The 20,184-nt window shown below is 34.9% G+C and overlaps 1 protein-coding gene across 2 annotated transcripts in view; it reads right to left on the bottom strand.

Moving 5' to 3' along the window:
- Positions 1–1,392: 1,392 nt before the first annotated feature.
- Positions 1,393–20,184, bottom strand: part of LOC111503319 (alpha-tocopherol transfer protein) — a 31,448-nt gene continuing 12,656 nt past the window's right edge. For both annotated transcript variants that reach the window (XM_074174153.1, XM_074174154.1), the window contains exons 3-7: positions 17,112–17,271; positions 9,140–9,389; positions 8,536–8,646; positions 2,024–2,126; positions 1,393–1,701 (exon numbers count right to left, since the gene is read on the bottom strand). In XM_074174153.1, the coding sequence (XP_074030254.1) occupies positions 1,553–1,701; positions 2,024–2,126; positions 8,536–8,646; positions 9,140–9,389; positions 17,112–17,271 (773 nt within the window). In that variant the 3' untranslated portion in view covers positions 1,393–1,552. The remainder of the gene's footprint in view (positions 1,702–2,023; positions 2,127–8,535; positions 8,647–9,139; positions 9,390–17,111; positions 17,272–20,184) is intronic.

The raw sequence follows: 20,184 nt of genomic DNA, 5'->3' as shown, positions 1-20,184 counted from the left end.
GCAGAATTTCTAGGCATCGTTCCAATAATTCTCTCATGAAAAAAGCTCCAGCTACTGCAGAAGTTATCCCAGTTCTTGAACCTTTTGAAGTCTGTCGAGAAGTTGGGAAGCATCCAGACGGCATGATTCTGATTTTTTGGAAATTCGAGAAACCTCTGGTATGGGACCTACTCGCGTAAAGATAGTTGCAGTTCTACATCTTGCTGCAACATCTAATTCCAGTAGTGCAGCTGCTGTGATTGGAGAAAGATCAAAATATCGGAAATACTCAATTTCGCTCAATTTCTACTGTTTTCTCCTTGTTGCAAGTGAATCCTTCGATCTTCTTGGATATTATGCTTCAGAATCATTGGAAGCAATTTACAAGAAAATACTGAACTCCACCGACTAATTGTTGGTAACATATGTGGTCATGTTACGGGTTAATTATCAAATTCGTCAAGCTCTAAATGACTTGACCAAGTGGGGGAACATCTGAAGGCGTACATGAGTTTTGGTATCGCCAAACAATTTTTCAAAAAAATGCAACGTGTTCAGGAAGTTCACTCAATCTGGTGGTCAGCAATTTGAGTGATTCCTATTTTTCTCGAAAATGTTCATAAGGCAATTTTTCACTCAATTCTTCCTCATTTCGGAAGTTTTTTTTTGACATTGAAGTGTAACTGTACCCACGTTTAACAACGCCATGTGACCAAAAAATGGGAGTTTTTTTTCCATAAACGTAGAACCAGATAGTCTTCAATTTTGGAATGCAATTTTGAAGAGTTGAGGAAAATTATTTGGAATATTTCATTGCAGTCATTTTCAACTCACATGAAATATAGTAAATCTGTTCAGAATCTGTTTTTCGTTAACCTCTACGCACCTCTACGAACGAAAACCCTCAGAAATCGAAACATGTGAGTCCTAAGGACTAACAAGGTCTTACCTTTCAACGTGTGATTCCTAACACGGGAGTCTCTATGTTCTGTTGATCATTCAGTTCAAGATCAAGATCGTTTGGAAATTCTGAATAAATTTATCTAATGCAGATATAAATGATCCCAGTCGGTTTTGCAGTTGAAATTTCACTACTGAATTCAGTGCAAATATGAAAAATAAAGATAAAAATTTCTATGTTTTTTTACAACCTTCACTTGTAACTAACGTTACTGCACTTTCGTCCTATGATATACAATACAGTAACAATACAATACAGTAACTTTAGTCAAAAATAAAAATGATAAAAAAAGATTGGATGTTTCATTTCTCATTTCTCATGATGATCTCCTACCATGTAGTACTGGCCACATCCATCAATTTATTTCTGGAAAATATATTTTTGACGTATATTTCTCACTCATGAGAATTTTTTTGTATTGTGTATGCATTTATATATTTCAATTACAGAAACTCTATTGAACCTTTTATTGAATAAAAATACTTTTGTAATGGTTTATACAGCCAGGACATAATTTTTATCCTACAATTAGTTAATACATCCAATTCAAATGAAATGATATAATCATCGTTAATGATTGAGCTGTAAAAGAAGCTTTTTCAAAAAATAAATTCAGTCAACACTGAGTTTCTTGAAGTTTCCATAGAATCCCAGAACATCGTCATTGATCAGAGGGGTAGGTCTAAGTGCTTCGTCGACTCGCAGTTGATCTAATTTATCAAATCTCTCTTTGTAGTCGGCAAATTTTTGTTTCCATATAGCTGAAAAAGAGAGAATATACTTTATTATCATAAGAGTAATATTGTGGACAAAGTTTCACTTAATCTATAGTGCAGTTCATATGTGAAAACTAAGTGCATTTAAATCAATGAAAATAATAAATAAATAATTTTTTTATTATCATTATAAAATTCTTGTATATTATAGTATGGTCTATGACTTGAAAAAACTTTCCTGAAGCATTGTTAAGACTTTATTTCTGTTACATTCTTTGACAAATGATTGAATATTTTTCAATAATGAAAAATGGGTACAGTTAGTTAAAAACTATGAAATTCCGAACAGATTTATGTAACAACATACCATTCAATTCCTTTAGAGACCTTTCCTTTCCACCATAATCTTTTGGTAACACTTCAATTGGTATAAACTTCCTGATATCTTCTTCGCTTTTATGAAAATGAAACTGAAAAAAAGTGTCACCATAACAAATCTAGTATATCAGTATCAGTTACAAGAACCTTTGGGCAGCTTTCCTTTATAATAATTCACTTCTCAGTTATTCGAAGAGGTATGGCATATTGAGATTCAAATTGAAGGCGTACTACAGAATATACGCCTACTGAACAAGCGTCCCTTCCTCCCCAAATATTTTATGTATGTATACCAGATGGACTGGAATGTTCATAAGCTAAAAAAAGGTGGCGCTACTAGTAATGAAAAAAATACTGTCGAAGCCAAGGCTTGGCAGGATAAACATTATTCGAACTTTGCACCAGGAAAATCAACTGTTGAGATGTGAAATGGGCACATTTCAATTTCAATAGAATTTTTATCAGAGTAAATAAATATAGTGTCATCGGCAAACAAAACAGCTTTATATGGATGCATGAAATTACTAACGTCATTTACGTAAATTATGAACAGAAGTGGTCCCAATACTGATCCTTGGGGAACACCATGTTTAACAAGTTTAAAATTCGAAATGCAATTATTGCTACTGACTGCTTGATACCTATTCGATAGATATGATTTTATGAGGGATAGAGATACTCCCCTGAGAGAGGTCGCAGAGCGTAATAGCTATATGCTCGAGGTTGTCGACTACTTCACTCACCACATTGAGAACTGCCTCTGCTGTAGAGCGGTACTTACGAAAACCAAACTGAGATTCCTTGAATAATTTATATTTTACAAAATATGCGTAGAGACGTGTTTAATAAAATTCGCAATTATTTTGCTAAAAATGGATATTTCTTTGTTGGAAGTAGTGTGATTTCCTGGTGGAACATGGCGATGTTGGCATAAAGTAATAGTTTTTCCAATATATGATGAAATCGGTCGATACTTGATGAAAATTCATAACTAACGTATTCTAAAAACACTTCATTGTGTGATTTTCACTAGATAGTTTCAACGACATCATTCGTTTGATTATATCATTGCGAAAACGAACTATTTTGAATCAAGAAAATATAATATCATCTCAAAATCCACCACTTATTTGAAGGGAAAAATAAACTGTTTCAAATGGAGAGCAAAATCAACTTGATCTGAACACATAGTGTTTGTTTGAATTCAATACTGTAACCCTTCAAATAACTCAATTCGTTTGTAACAAGAGTTTTGTGTATCTACATACAAAACATTATGATCGACTGAAAATAACAGGAATTTCAATTTGAAAAAAAATGTGGTGCTCTGGTCTTTATGTGACCCTTTTAAGTAAGAGGGTAGCGGGGATTTCCGTTGAAAGCATCGTGTACGCGCCAGTATGTGTTGGATTTTGAGGAGGAAGTGTTTTATGTGTCTGTAGGCAGTGCAATTTCTTTCCGATTATTTTGTATCTACCATAATGGAACAGATTTTACATTACTGGGGACTTGCACAGTTGAAAGATATTTTCATGGGTAAGTATTATAATTGGATAAAACTCCGCTATATCAGTAAGTACCGCGTTGTATACGTAGTACCGAAGAGAAAGTGGTGAACTTTGACGGCAACTCTTAATTTTGCCCTCATTTTGCGAAAATTATACCAATGCACCGTAATTTTTAACACATGCATTATTACAGTTGCCGAACTCTGCAAGTGTATATTGATTTAAACTGAAAAATCCTCCACGTTGATTCAAATTTGTCAATCTCTTGTTTTGAACATACATTTTACCTTGTTTCGAATAAGAGCATTTTCTCTAAATAAAATTTGATTTTCTCTTAGCTCGAATTCATGTTTTATTGAAAGATAGAGGTTCTTATAGTTTCGACAATAAATTATAATACAAAAAAAAACAAAATAGGCACCAGTAGGTATAAAAAGCTTATGTATATGTGATACACTTTCTGATTTCAACATGTAAATATTTGTGGAATTCCGAAACGTCTTTGCTTCAGAAATGCTTCAGAAATGTATTTATGTTATTCATTGGGAACAAATTGAATATACCCTACTCAGCTTGAAATTATTTCACTTCTTCTATTGACGACTTGTTTATTTTGTGGAAATTCATGTTCACTGAGGATACACTACAAAAACATACTTTTGTCTATTTTCCACTATATTTCTTTACTGTTGACCGGTTTCGGCTATTACACCATTTTCAAAACCCACTCGGACACGTCGATTTCCAATTGAAGGGGAACACCTTTCAGACTGATTGGATTTTTTGTAGTACACACCCCCTCGAAAGGATGCGTTCGACGACCCTTATTTAGATAGGGAAAGTAGGTTGCACCTTGTTTTGAAGGTCTTTCAAATACCTTAACATCTCTGTTAAAAGAAAATTTTTGTAACTATTAGTTTTCGAAATAATTTGAAGATTTAAAGGTATTTTTATTGAGTTCAACTCTTTTTAAAATAAATCAAATTGTTTTCAAGGTACAATTTAGGTTCAGAACTTTCATAAAAAAAATTAATTTTTGTTTTTTATGACAACTTGCTAATACGTGTCCATTTCATTTCGTAAAACAGTAAGAATTATTTCTTTATCACGAGGAGATTTTTTCGGGGGATGGGGTTGGTTACCACCCTTACATTTTAGGTAAATTGAGAGGCACCTCCTTATGAAGGTTGCCTTTTGACGTAGATATTCTATGGCTTCTGATAAAAAAGTGAATCATACTAAAAACTTACCTACACAACGAATACAACCTGCTGATTTCCTTGAATGCTGATGACACAGAAAAGATTAAAAAACTGTTTTAGGGTTAATGAATCCCAATAATTGTTTTTAAAGCACACACAAAAAAAGTAACACCTAATAAGGGTAACTCACATAGGAAATTTAGAGTAAATGTTCAAAATGTGTGCCATTTTGCTCCATGCAACAATAAAGATATTGTTCGAATTTTGCTCTTACATTATTCTACATCTCAGGAGTTATAGCTCGGCATTCATCAATAATTCTACGACGTAATTCATTCAAATTGGCTGGCTGTGTAGCATAAACTTCAGACTTAGAATATCCCCACAAAAAGTAGTCTGGTGATCGTGCTGGCCATTCAATTGGACGTCTTCTGCCAATCCATTGTCCTTCAAAATGATTATTCAAAAAATTTCGAACCTGCTGGGCATAATGGAGTGGTGCACCGTCTGGTTGAAAATGGATAAATTCATCTTGATAACTTGGATCCTGTTCAATTATTTTAACTATACGAGATTGTATTGCCTCTTCAAGAAGTTGTAAATAAGAATCACCGGTTAAATTTCCATCAATAAAAAATGAACCTATAATATGATTGCCTGATATTCCAGCCCAGACATTCAACTTTTGGGGATGTTGGGTATGTATTTCTGCGTATTGTCTTGGGTTTTCATCCGACCAATAACGACAATTGTGAGGGTTCACGCAACCATTTGAATAAAATGAGCTTTCGTCCGAAAAACAGATGTTATGAAGCAGCTCGGGATTTTGCAATAATCTCTCACTAATGTTCTCACAAAACACCTGTCTTTCAAAATCATCCTCATTGAGTTCTTGAACAAATTTAATTTTGTAAGCATGGAATTTGTGGGTTTTTAAGAATCCTCCATGCGCTCATATGGTTTATTCTGGCCATTGCTGATAAACCTCTGGTACTTAACCTGGGATTGGCGATGACTTGACCAATCACTCCAATCGCATTATCGTCATTCACTACCCTTCTCTGAACATTTCTTTTCTTATTTAAAACAGAACCTGTCTCCCTGAATTTTGTGACCAAATCCAGAACGTAATTTCTGCTTAGGTGTTTACCAGGGTTTTGCTCGTTAAATAAAATTGATGGTCTATTAGCATTTTGGTCGTTGCCAAAAAAAAAAGCAATAACTGAAACCCTTTCAGCGGTAGTGTAAGGCATTTTTAAACAAATAACAATACACGACCCGTTTAAACAAAACAATCGAACGATGTACTAATGAAAACTGGAAGAAGAGGAGTTAGTATTGATTTCAAAAAAAGGATTTTATTCAACAAAAAACTGATAAGAAGAACTGCTCGATTTTTTTTAATTTAGGCATATAAATTACCGAGTGGTCTGTCTAATGTATTATTAACATGGCAATTTCAACTTCAAATTATCTCGAAAACTAATCATTTCATTTAAAGACAAAAAAAAGACAAATTATTCGATTCGATAATGAGAATTCTAAGTATATATTTATTTTGAATATTAAACTGAAAACTACGTTATAACTGACCAACACACACGCAGTTTTTGAAGTTGTTTTTCCAATAATTTGTAGGTTTTCTCGAAATAACAAGTATATCTTTACCCTCGTGTCGAACAGATTATTTACCACCTAGACACGTTAGGTCCAAGGTTCATCCTTGGACCTCACGTGGATATCAAAAATTTTAATCGAAGTGAAAAATGAAAATGTTCAATTGGTATCAAAACATATAAAATTAGATTATAAAAATGCATTGGATAAAGAATAAGTAGTTGATATGGTAGAGTAATGAAAACACTTCAAAAAGTTTATCAAAAATCAAGATTTAGATAATATGGTAAACAATATAGTACAAACAAAAATAGAAAGTTGGAGAGAACTCGGATCAGAATGATAACTTCACAGGATGATAAAATGGAAATTATATGGGAGCTGTTGTAATATAGAAATGATTTTCACACCTAGTCATCAATACTATAAAAACAATCTGAAAAAGGACTTTGTTCTTGAACTGAGGACTTCTAAAGTTTCCTGATTGACTCGAATGTTCTCTGATGAAGATCCATACTAATTTCAAAAACTACACCTGACGATTTGATCTTCACAAACTTTATTTTCGAAACTACAGTACATTTTTTGTTGTGAATAACATACAAAAAGTGAGTTATTTTCTCTAATTTTATATACCTCACGTGATCACCATATCTAACAGATTTCCTAACTTATCAATACTGTTCAACTGCCTTCTCTAGGTAATGTTTTAATAATGGCATGTGGTTTTAGATAAGCAAAACTTTTGAGCGACAGTGAAAAGAAAAACAAAATACTGGATGATATCATTATTAAGAAGACTAAAACACTATGGAACGAATACAATCAAGGCGGATTTGATGAATGATGGCATAGGGACGAATGGACGAATCACAATTTCAATCTACCAAAAATAAACACTCCAAATGAAGTAATTTTACATGAAGTTCCACGCCGAAACAAAATAGTGAACTGAATAGTGTCTTGTTGTTGCCACCCGTTACCACATAGCGAATTATTTTTACCAAAATAGTGAAGTTTGATTGAAGGTGATTGACAATGTTTCGTGATGAATTCAGTGAAGTTTGAGGTGTACTGGGTTGAACTTCAAAACGATGAGCAGCCACAATCCGTCGCGTATTTCTTATATGTACTGCTCTTGGTGGAATCAAATATGCCAAGTCACTTGAACACCTCTGGTGGAAGTGTCTACGAAAAAAAAAATCTCCAACCTCACTTTGATATTCCAGACTATCAAGGTTGCAACTGATGTTCGTTTGCGTCTCCAATCAGGGGGATCACTCATTTCTGTATGGAATGCAGCAGCTACAGGATATGATTAGGGGCGGAGCTTCATACATGTGAAGAATTCTCCAAAAAAGGTCTAATTTGAGCTCTATAAAGAACCAAAAATTGCTGAGGTTTGTACAGTTTACTAGTCCGGGACAGTGTTCCAAACTTTTAAGAAGCAAATTTTGCAATTCCTGCGCGACATGATTGTGCCAAGACATATTGGTGTACATTTCAACCTCCAACATACTTATTTGAGCAGCAAGTGGAATTGTCTGTCCTGACTATATTATATCCGATTCGAAGACATTTATCTTTTTGGAGAAAACCGATGCCTGTTTTTTTATGACATTGAATTGACGTGGTTACCTTCACCCCAATTTGAAATCGCCTCTAGATCCTCATTGACATATGCAACCTCTTGCTGCCGATGAAGATGTGTATCTGCACCGGATTTCCTGGAATCCAAATGGAATGACATGAAGAAAAACCTTCCTCGTAAGACAGGTTGAAAAGTTTGCTAAATAGTGGTGCGAGCTCATTGGCTATATATACTGTCCGTTTTACTTCTGGATCGGAGGTATCCTATACCAAATAAAAGCTGCTGACGCTGACATTTCGCGGTAAATATCAGCCCTTTCATTGACAAAAGGAAAATTCATCGATAATTGCATTGTTGATAAAAATTGCTCATGAGAAACATAACAAAATATGTCAACTAATACTAATAATGATATGAAAAACATCACTAATCAAAACTATCGAACTACCAAACTAGGAATATTATCTCCTGCAATTGCAGTTCGTCTCTTTATCGATGAAAATCGATTGGAGTTTTTTCAGTACTGGTAATTTTTTGTATTATAGGTAATGGAATGTTTCGAAAGCAGTTTCGATAAACTTACTCTTTGTGATATTTTTGGGTTCAGTAACTGTTTTGCCAGTACTATCAGAGGTTCTGCAATAGATGGGTAGTTCAGGAAATGTACCTGCTTGATGTGACTGTTGAAGGCATTCTGAAATAGAAAAACAAACAAAAAATAGAGATGAAATTCACATTGGAGTTCAAGTGAAACTATTATTTGAGTAGCTCGAATTTTGAAATTTTACAGGATTGTTGCAAGAACTTTAATGTTATTGACAATGCATTTGTGTTGCTGAATCTGAAAGCAAGAATCATGTCATAATAACTGAAAACTAAATCTTTCAAACTAAATCTGACAAATATTCAAATAATTTGATGTTTATGAACAACATAATATACTGGTTGGATGGCTAAATTTCAGTTGCTGAAAAGCAAATGAAACGAGAACACATAAACAAGGAACTGATTTCTCGTCAGTTTTCACTCCAAAGTAATATTTTTCGATATAAAATTTTATATTGGTTTCTCAAATGAAATATTTTTGCAACTATATTCAACTTGATATCTATTGCAAGCATGGAATTACTTTTATTTCAGAATTATGCAATATAAGTCTGAGATTAGTGGTTCAATATACATCATACCTCCAAAATTGTAGAAGTATTCTTCATAATTGTGGGTGTTGCTTGTGTCAGATGACCCAACTTCACATTTTTGAAGTCATAGACTATGATATCTCCAAGAGGATAGTCTTCGTGCATTCTGAGTTCTGTCAGATTGTAAGTGTGAGCGAAAAAATTGTAAATATTAAAATTTCCAGGATTGTCGTCGTCTAAGTGGAACATTATTACTCTGTGCCCATCCTTTGTCGATTTTGGTAATGGTATGATATTCCTACAAACAAAAATATCGTGAGATATATGATTCAACTATCAGTTGAAAAACTTCAAGGTTGATATATTTGTTTCTCATCATGAAAGTATAGAAAGTATGACAGAATATATGAAACTTTTTATTTTACAGTGCAGAATGACAATTTATCAATATATGGAATATCACAGTTGAGAAAAATGTTGATATGCGATGAAAAATGTAAAGGAATTTGAAAAGTTAGAAATGGATTTACATTTACTTGGAATTGAGTGGGCCATATGGTAATTCATGAATTTCGAATTGATGTTGCCGAGATCTTATCTGGTTCTGACGATATTGTGAACATAAGTGTGCAGTTTGATATGTAGTGTGAGATTTGTGTAACATTTGAATGTACCTTAGTTAACTACCAGTTCGAAAATTTCTATATTCTATATGCAATATCCGTATGTTCCAAAGCAGTAACAAAAATCACAATAATGATAGACATGACTCTTCAACATCAATCGCCTGAGCTCCTCACCGCTGATGAAATGCAGAATATGTCATTTCTACCCTTCTGCTCAAGCTGGATTCTGTAATACCTGGACGGAGTTATGTATGGTAAACATACATTCTAGCCTCGGCAAGAGACGTAATTCTTCCATGCAGATATTTTTAAACGCCGGTTCTGTGCCTCATACAATGTAACATCATGGCAAGACCGAGAGAGTGTTTATATAAACAAAATTCATCGGCGTGTTTTTGGAAAGCTGCACAGTCAGATATATTAGTCACGTAGCTAAAAACCGACCAGGATGTAGATATATGCCCATCAATATTCCAGCCTTGAAATCTTGAGTTTTATCAATTCAGTGAAATGAGTTTTCTGGTGACCTCCGTCGCACGTGGATGACTCGTACGAAGAATGGTTTGAGAAATGGGAGGGACGAGGAATCCATGATTTCTTCCTGGCTTTTTGAAAGGCAGAAAAGACAGAGAGTTCAGGGAGCTCTTTGCATGAAGCATCGGTCTCAGAGTAGCGCAGAAAAGTTTTTGGAAGTCTGCGTGAACTTTGAGGAGGGTTCAAAGACTTGGAGTTTGAAGGGTACTCTCGACGATCGGTCAACGGCGGTATTTTGTATTAGAAGATAGTTTTCCTGGGTTGAATCTTCAGTTTTTCTTTAAATATTTTGAAAAACAGGCGGTTAGCGCGACTTTGGACTTATTTTATTCTGACGTAGGAATGGGAAAGCGTGTAAGGCTCGAGCGGATATCGAGCAGTGTATTGCGAAAATTCAAATAAGAGACGAGCAGGAAAAAGGCAGCGGTGAGTTAAATGCACATGTGTACTAACCATTTTTTGATTTTGAGAAGGAGCTAGCTATAATAAATTCACATACAGTGTGCACCTTATAGTTCCGTCATTTCGCGGTCAGAAATCATCGGCCAAACTATGGGTTTTTTTCTCTGTCTATTTTGTTATATAGTTTTTTTCTTTGTTCAATTCACTATTGATTATAGTATCTTTCAAAGATCTTGGGCAGGCTTATATTTTAAAATCTATCATAGTAACCTCTTGAAAAAAAGTGTCTGCGAATTCTCAAGATCTTCCTCTATGCAACTAAATACCTTCTTTTTGTGCAGGAGGCCGATTTCAAGCCTCTTTCGGATTTGCCTCACATCCAAAATTTGACCTAGAGAAATCCGAATCTGGAGACAGCAGCTGTCAAATTTTATTCAAATGCAGCTAACACGAAAAAATAGCGGGAGGGTTAGCAAGGGTTGATAGACAGACCTTGTGATTACAAGGTCTTCCAACACGATGACACGAAATCGCAGTTGGCCCCTGATGATGTATCCGTTTGTTTGTTTTCGACCCCTTCCTTGCAACCAAGTGTTGTCTATCCTTTACACTTGACTGTACCGTACTGGCGAAGGCTAAAAAGCCAGAAACACGTGTATGTGGTTTGTTATGTCCAATAACTACTTTTCATTGATAATACCAACCCACTACATACTTGTATACATACTTGACTACTATTCTTGCTAAGTCGATTACAAATATCATGTAGCATGTTTAATCTCTGCATATAATGGAAAAAGTATCCTTGATATAGGAGTTTATACTGACTATTTCGAAAAACAAAGATGCATTGCAAATATTCAATAATAACTTCTCTCTCTAATTTCATGGTCGTTGCTCCTCACTCGAGCGCATTTGGCCAGACTCCTTGTGTCCATAGTGAACAAAAAGCTTCATCCGGAGACGCAGCTGGTGCTCCTGCATGTTTGAGCACAGTCGTCTTTTACGCTTATCACTTTGGTATAAATCCTGCGATCGGTTTCCCCGGATCCATCGACAGAGTTGCAATTCCTGAGGATAGTAGACTTTGCGACGTAAGGCTTCAACCTCAGCAAAGGATACAACACCGGGTGATTTTTTTAAACGTCTCCAAGGCATTTGACAGAGTTTGGCATCATGGACTTCTGGCCAAAATGAACACTTTTGGCTACACGAAACCAAAAGTAGGATCAATCGAGTCTTTTCTAGCTGACAGGCGATGCCGCTGCAGAGTAGGACAAGAACTCTCAACCATGCGATTACTAGAAACAGGGGTCCCACAAGGTGAAGCCTTTCGCCACACCTCTTCTCGGTATACCAAGCCAGAGAACAACTTCAACAAGTTGGCGCTATACGCGGACGACACAGCTCTGCTAGCGAGATCAACAAGCCAAGCGCACGTCACCAGATACTTGCAGCAACATGCAGATAGATTAGGCAACCTGTGGAAGATCAGTATAAACCCTAACCCTAACTGTTCACCCGGAGGATGAATGATACAGCCGGAAGGAAATTCACCTTCAACGGACAAGAGATTCCGTGGACCAACAAAGCTAGAGTCAACCTAGACAAAAGATTAACATTTAGGTCTCATATTTGGCAGAGAATAGGAATGGCGAGATCTGCCCGACGAAACCTATTACCAATAATAGTTCGAAGAAGCAACATGGGATTGAAAGTGAAGCTGCTGATGATGAAGACCGTAATATTACCGATAATCATGTATGCCTGCCCTGCCTGGGACCAGTGCGCAGCGACATACAGAAGACAGATTCATTCGTTTATGATCGCGTGCGTAAAGGCCGCCGTAAACGCTTCAAAATATGTACCGAATTGAACCAGAAGCAGAACCAAAGACAACCCCCGAAAGTCGCTATCAGGCAGTTCCGGGTAATATAAGAATTTCTTAACCAGGTTCAAATTCACTTCATTGTCAGATTCACTGGGAAACAATACTTGCTCGTGACAAAAGACACTTGTCTACGGTTAATTTTTGTGGACCCCATGCAAAAATTCAGTTAGGAAAGCCGTTAAAAAAGCAAACACAGATTAGAAAGCAAAAGCACCTAAAGGCTAACTTTCGACTAGAAGAGGTTAGACGTCAAGCGTGCTGAAGTGACCATCATCAAGTTGAGGACTGCTTCGGAGGAGCGAGGGTGGATGGACGAAATGGGATGGGATGTTCTGCATACAAAAACCATGTGGGGAAGATTTCAACTCAGGGCACTCAATCCGTGAGAGGGCATGGGGAGGGCTCGGACCCATATTCTATGCTAGTGTGAAATGAATAGAATAGCAGACGGCTGGATGAACTCGATAGTTACCTCAGTGATATAATCCAGCATAATATAAACACCACCACCATAGAAACAAATTAACATTTGTTTCAATGGTGGTGTATTTCCCGATGCTTTTAAAATATCCAAAGTTGTTCCGATTTTCAAAAATACAGACCTATCTCCATGATACCAATTCTAGGAAAAATTATTGAGATCATTCAGAAAAATCGGCTGTATTGTTTCTTTAGTAAATACAACACATTTCACTGTTGTCAATATGGATTTCGGACGAACTGTTCCACGGTCCAGGCGGTAAACAGAGTCGTGGAAGGAATAGTTGAGGGCCTTCAGAGTGGGAAGTTAACAGGTCTCACACTCTGTGACTTATCTAAGGCGTTTGACTGTGTCTCACATGAGCTGCTGCTGGCAAAGCTCGAGCACTATGGGGTGAAAGGAACCTCACTGAATCTCTTGAAGTCCTATTTAACCAACCATCAACAAGTGGTATCTGTCAAAGGAACTACTTCGCTACGGGCTCGTACTGATCATGGCGTGCCACAGGGATCCGTACTTGGGCCGTTGTTGTCATTCATGTCAATGATATATTTCATTACTTGTTTCCGGATATGTGTATTGCATTTGCTGACGACACTTCATTAATCTAATAATGAAGATTACAGTACTACCAACTGTCGAAAGCGCTCGCAGATAATTAATAGAAGATATAAAGCTTCAAATCCTTTTTGTAGAATTTAATATTCATATATATATATATATATATATATATATATATATATATATATATATATATATATATATATATATAATCTAGAACGGTTAATGCAGTCAAGCTGCTGGGCAGGCGGTCCTCGATTTCAAAAAATATTGAAATCGATATGGGAATGATTAAAAAGTACTTATCTATTCATTTTATATATATATATATATATATATATATATATATATATATATATATATATATATATATATATATATATATACAGGGTCCTGCAACAGTGGCGCGGTGTTCCATATCTCTATATAGGAAGCAGATATGAATCTAATTTTCTATAATATTACCTTATTGCTCGAGCTCGACAAAATAAAAATATTGGCGGTCACACAGGGTGTTCGATTTTTTCTGGGCGGATCCCAACTGTGTCTTTTTAAATGGCAACCTATATTTTTTATCGCTTTTTCGGTTTCTTCATAGAAAATAAAATAAACTTTATGTATATCTGCACTTCGAAAATATTGATGGTTTTCGAGATATCTAGCATGACAGGTTTTTTTTCCAATATTCGTCACTCAGAATATTTGAAATTATAAAGTGGTGCCAAGTCCAGTTGAAATTTTTTTTTGGTCGAATATTCTACATTGGTAACTCTCTCAAACGATATATCTGAAATCGACCTGTGATATACAGGGTATGAAAAACCGCTTGCCAAATATTGTAAATGAAAATTTGCAAAATCTTCCTTATATTAAATGGAACACCCTGTATATTATTGATCCATAAGAAGCGCCAACGAAACCTCTACAAATTTCATTAAGTATTCCCTATGGCTAAGTTCAATAGTTTTTCTTAAATGAGCATTTCTTTCGAAAAATGGTCATTTTTTCAAAGCGAAATCCATTTGACGACTGATAAGAATATACAAAAAATACCCTTTCCTTAAAATATCGCCCATTCCTAAAATTACCTGTTGCTAGATAAACAAGTTGCGAATTACACCACAAAATGGACGTTCTTGAATATTTACAATAATTTCAAAAATCTCGGAATTTGTGCCATATTCTTTCGGTCTAAAACAACCTTTCAGCGAATGAAATATTTATTGGAAATCAAGTAGTCTGGCAAATGACAGAACAAAATATTTGGCTGGAAATGAATATTGAAATTTTTAGTCAATCGTGAAGTTGAACTGTCGGTATAATTTCATCAGAATGTTGTTATCAAAAAGTGATTTGATTGATATGATTTTCATATTAGGTGAATCAGACAGGAATTGTTTATTGGCAAGTAGAATTTATTCTCAACGGTATCCAGATAGAAGGCATCCAGATGAAAGATCTTTCCGAAAGGTCTTGGGACGATTCGTTGAAACTGGATCTATTAATTATTCCAATTCATTCATTATCTAATGAAGATAATGAATTGCAAGTTCTTCTTGCTGTTGAAGAAGATCCTAGTAGGAGTCAACGACAAATTGGGGAAATAGTGGATATAAGTGAGAGATCAGTGCAACGAGTATTGAAGAAACATCGCTTGCATCCATACCACGTTCAGTTACATCAAGAACTACTGTATGCTGATTTCGAGAAAAGAGTGAGATTTTGCAATTGGGCCATGAACAAAATTCGTCGAAACGAATATTTTTTCAATAATATTTTATGGTCGGATGAATCGACATTCCATAAAAATGGATTTGTAAATCGACATAATTACCATTATTATGCGACAGAAAATCCTCACTTATTGAGACAGGTGGATTATCAACATAGGTGGTCGATAAATGTCTGGGGAGGCATCATTGGAGAATATGTAATTGGTCCATACTTTTTTGAGGGACATATGAATGGTGCAATGTATCTCAATTTCTTACGAAATGATTTACCAGGTTTGTTAGATGATATTCCTCTTGACCTCCGCAATAGAATGTGGTTACAACATGATGGTGCACCTGCTCACTATTCGGCAGAAGTGAGAGATCATCTAAATGAAGTATTTCCCAATAAATGGATAGGACGGAATGGGCCTGTACGGTGGCCCGCTAGATCACCAGATTTGACGAAACTAGATTTTTTCTTATGGGGATACATAAAAAATATGGTTTACGTTGAGCCACCAACTTCTCCCGAAAATATGCGACTTAGAATAACGAATGCTTTTCGCAGCATTACACCAGCTGTCTTGCGCAGGGTAGAACAGTCTTTCAAACATAGACTTCAGCTCTGCATTCAAGAAAATGGAAGACATGTTGAACATATTTTATAAAAGTTTCATTATCAACCTTAATTAAACTCTCCCTTTTGTAGTTTTGTAATTTGCCAGTTGACAAATTTGAATATCTAGAACTCAAGCTCTGAATGAATATAATAACATGAAAAAAATAGTTATTTATAATGTTTCTTTCTTTTAACTTGTTTGGTTTGATATTGCACGATTTATGAGTGAAATTCTGCATCCAATGAAAAAATAATTTTCCATTTAGCAAAAAGTGATAGGTACATACATTTATTTCGTTAAAAATATTTGTTTGGACACCTTCTAATGTACAAAATTGAAACAAGATATCTTTCGTATATTTTTATCAGTCGTCAAATGGATTTCGCTTTGAAAAAATGACCATTTTTCGAAAGAAATGCTCATTTAAGAAAAACTATTGAACTTAGCCATAGGGAATACTTAATGAAATTTGTAGAGGTTTCGTTGGCGCTTCTTATGGATCAATAATATACAGGGTGTTCCATTTAATCTAAGGAAGATTTTGCAAATTTTCATTTACAATATTTGGCAAGCGGTTTTTCATACCCTGTATATCACAGGTCGATTTCAGATATATCGTTTGAGAGAGTTACCAATGTAGAATATTCGACCAAAAAAAAAATTTCAACTGGACTTGGCACCACTTTATAATTTCAAATATTCTGAGTGACGAATATTGGAAAAAAAAACCTGTCATGCTAGATATCTCGAAAACCGTCAATATTTTCGAAGTGCAGATATACATAAAGTTTATTTTATTTTCTATGAAGAAACCGAAAAAGCGATGAAAAATATAGGTTGCCATTTAAAAAGACACAGTTGGGATCTGCCCAGAAAAAATCGAACACCCTGTGTGACCGCCAATATTTTTATTTTGTCGAGCTCGGGCAATAAGGTAATATTATAGAAAATTAGATTCCTATCTGCTTCCTATATAGAGATATGGAACACCGCGCCACTGTTGCAGGACCCTGTATATATATAGGTCCTCATGACAGATTTTTTATAAGGGACCCATCATCTGTAATAATTGAATTCTAAAGTACATTCGTGCAACAGGATTGAAGGGTTCATGAGAGTTGTTGTTGAATTAACTGTTAACTGAAATATTGGAAATCGACATTCTTTTTGAGAAAGCACGTCAAACTTACATAATGTCCATGTGATCCAGCATATGTTTCGAAGAAGGATTCTTGTTATTGAAAAATTCTGGAAATAAACTCCTCATCGTGTAATACATGTCTAACTTCTTCTTCACACTTTCTATACTGAATTTATTAAATATGAGGAAAGCTGTTATTACTTGGTCATCTACAAAAATAAATTGTTTTCAGTGATATCATAATAAAAAATCACTAAGGTAAACAGTACATTGAATAATATTCCGTAATGAGTGAAATTTTCAAATCAGGTTGTTGACAATAATCATTGAAAGATCAGCTACCTGGTCTATCTTTTGGCTGAGATTAACGAAAATAACGAACGCATCGATGATTGAAAAAATTGTATTGTTTTCAAATTTGCCTTCAAAGTGAGGCAAATAAACAGAGCAGTCTCAATATATTACAAACTGTCATAGAACATGACTTAATGAAATGTATCCTCGGCAATGTTGTATCTCAGTCTGCTAGTTGATATTGTCAAATATTTGACCACTGGAGATGTTTTGAATTTATTGGAGCCTCTGGAGACATCCTACATTTTGTTTAATGCATATCAATGCATATCAATATCTTCAGATGATGTGTTGCTGCAGGTTTTTCCAGGTTTTCCTGCTGCTTAAAAAGCAAATGCGCCACTGGAGTCAATGAAGTTGCTCCGGAACGCCAAATAATTTTCATTGTTTCATAATTTCATGATTTGTATTACTTTCTTTTTCAATGAACAACTAATAAATATTTCATATACTCATTATTCTCCCAATGGTTGATCTACTTTTCCCATAATTGGTAAGTACTCAATTCGTTGATATTTCGCTTGACATTTTTCCTCAAAATTCATTGCTTATTGTCGAATTAATGTCACAAGCCTCCTCATTGTTACGGCTCAGGCCTAAATCAATAATTGACTCATGGCTTTTCTATGTATTTTATGGCTCACAGCTTCAGGAGTTCCTCAAACCCCTGCTCTTCTGGCGCTTAATGCACTTCATTTCCTTCCGGTAATCAGTGACCTTGTTTCTTATTTTGGTCCTCATGTCGTTCTCTTCCAATTGCCACATCAGTCTGCCACATAGATTTTGCTATCGACAAATTATGAAACTGTGATTTTCAGCTATCGACAAATTATGAAACTGTGATTTTCAGTATAGTACAAATTGTTCTAGGGCCTATTTCACCCCTATTATATATCAACGATATTGCTACAGCCGATATTGGAGGATCATAGAAGAAACGCTTTGCACTAGATTTCTTGGTTTGCATATTGATAATAAGTTGAAATTTAGGGAACATATCACATCTTCATACACAAAATCGGCTTCTGGATCAATTAATGACAGAATCGTTTCCAATGAACTTGATATTTTCACTGCTAGATTGACATACTTTGCGCTAGTAGAGTCTCATCTAGGATATATAATTTTGCATTTTGGAGATTCGGTAGTAAACAACTATTGAATCCGGTCTTCATGTTGTAAAAGAGATCTTTGCGGTTTTTATGTACGGCAAACAATAGGGATAGTTGTAGACAACTTTTCGTTGAATACTGAACCCCCACTCTATTCAGCATCCTCATTCCTGAATTTGTTTGCCTGATTCATAAGAGATATGGCGATTCTCCTGGCACATAGAATTCACAACAAAAGATACAATAGTATCAAATATCCATCTGCCAATACCCAGATTGAGTTAAACAAAATATTCTATCATGTACGAAGAAAAAAAATATTCAACTATTTACCACGGGTAGTTAGGGATATAACAAAACAGTGACGTTTCAGAAAGTCGATCAAAAATATACTGCTCGTGAAAGCTTATTATACCCTGCAGAAATATCACGATGGCAAATTATAAATATTCTCAGTGTTCTGTCAAAATAAGCTTTACAATATATATTAATGATCATGTTTTTATTACTATTATTATTACACTTTTGTTCTTGTTTTTATTTCACAATAATATTTGTATGTGTTAATTAGATGGATGGTTTATTTGCAAGGTTTAGTTCTTTGACAAATATATTTGACATATTCTTTTCTTCAATTACTGTTTTAGTTATTTATATTTTTTATATATGTATACATATATTCATATCTATTTGTCAATGGGTATCAATTCTTGGACAATAAAGTATATTTATCTATGTATTTATCTAATTGGTTGAAGAGTTTCGAACAACTGAAAAAGTAGCTAGCGTTAGAGAAGCTCTCATTAGAGACACAAAAAAAAATCTTGAATAACCCCCTTCAATCCATGACATCAGTGAGAATGATATCTTAGGAGCCACTGTCGAAAAATATCACAAAACATATAAATTTCACCACTATAAATTGAAGATATTACATGAATTGAATGAATATAACCCTGACAAAAGATTGCAGTTTTGTGAGTTGATGTCCGAACGAATTTCGAAACTGTTTTAGTGACAACTGTATTTTTTTGCCAAACGGAAATGTAAATCGCCAAAAGGTGCAATATTGGTCCGATATGAACCCAAACATCCACATATTTTTTGAAAAGGTTACACACAAACGCCTGAATAAATGAATGCGGCAGGAATAATGGCTAATCAAATTGTTGGTCCCATATATCAAAATGAAATGAAAAATCTACTCATTTTTCAACTAGATGGTGTGCTTTCACATTTTTCACGCCTGTAAGAGATTGGTTGGATTTAGACAAACCCAGGCATGTGAATTGATAAGCGGAATGGCCTGCTCGTTCACCGATTTTGACCCCTTTCCATGCTATTCTTCTTAATGAAACTTGTATCAGCATTACCTCATTCATGAAAGGAAATGCTTCCGTTTCATACCTTTGAAATCACCATTCATTTATTGCAAACGATTTCGCTCTCCAATAATCATTCATTTCAGAATATCTGAAATAGGGTGGCCGAATTACGAAATTTCTAGTCTCAATTTCCAATATAAATAACCTCACAACGTTTTTTTCATCAAAGAGTGCTTCAAATGATATATTTTAACAATAATACTGTTCGACTCTGATATCTTGCCCCGTTTTGTATGACTGTATTATTGTATGGACAATTCTTCCTTTCCTC

Source organism: Leptinotarsa decemlineata, unplaced genomic scaffold (genome assembly GCF_025532065.1).
Source record: "Leptinotarsa decemlineata unplaced genomic scaffold, Ldec_3_MD MMD2_tig00000505_RagTag_RagTag, whole genome shotgun sequence".
In the NCBI taxonomy this organism is placed as follows: domain Eukaryota; kingdom Metazoa; phylum Arthropoda; class Insecta; order Coleoptera; family Chrysomelidae; genus Leptinotarsa; species Leptinotarsa decemlineata.
This window is presented reverse-complemented; position numbering and strand designations above follow the sequence as displayed.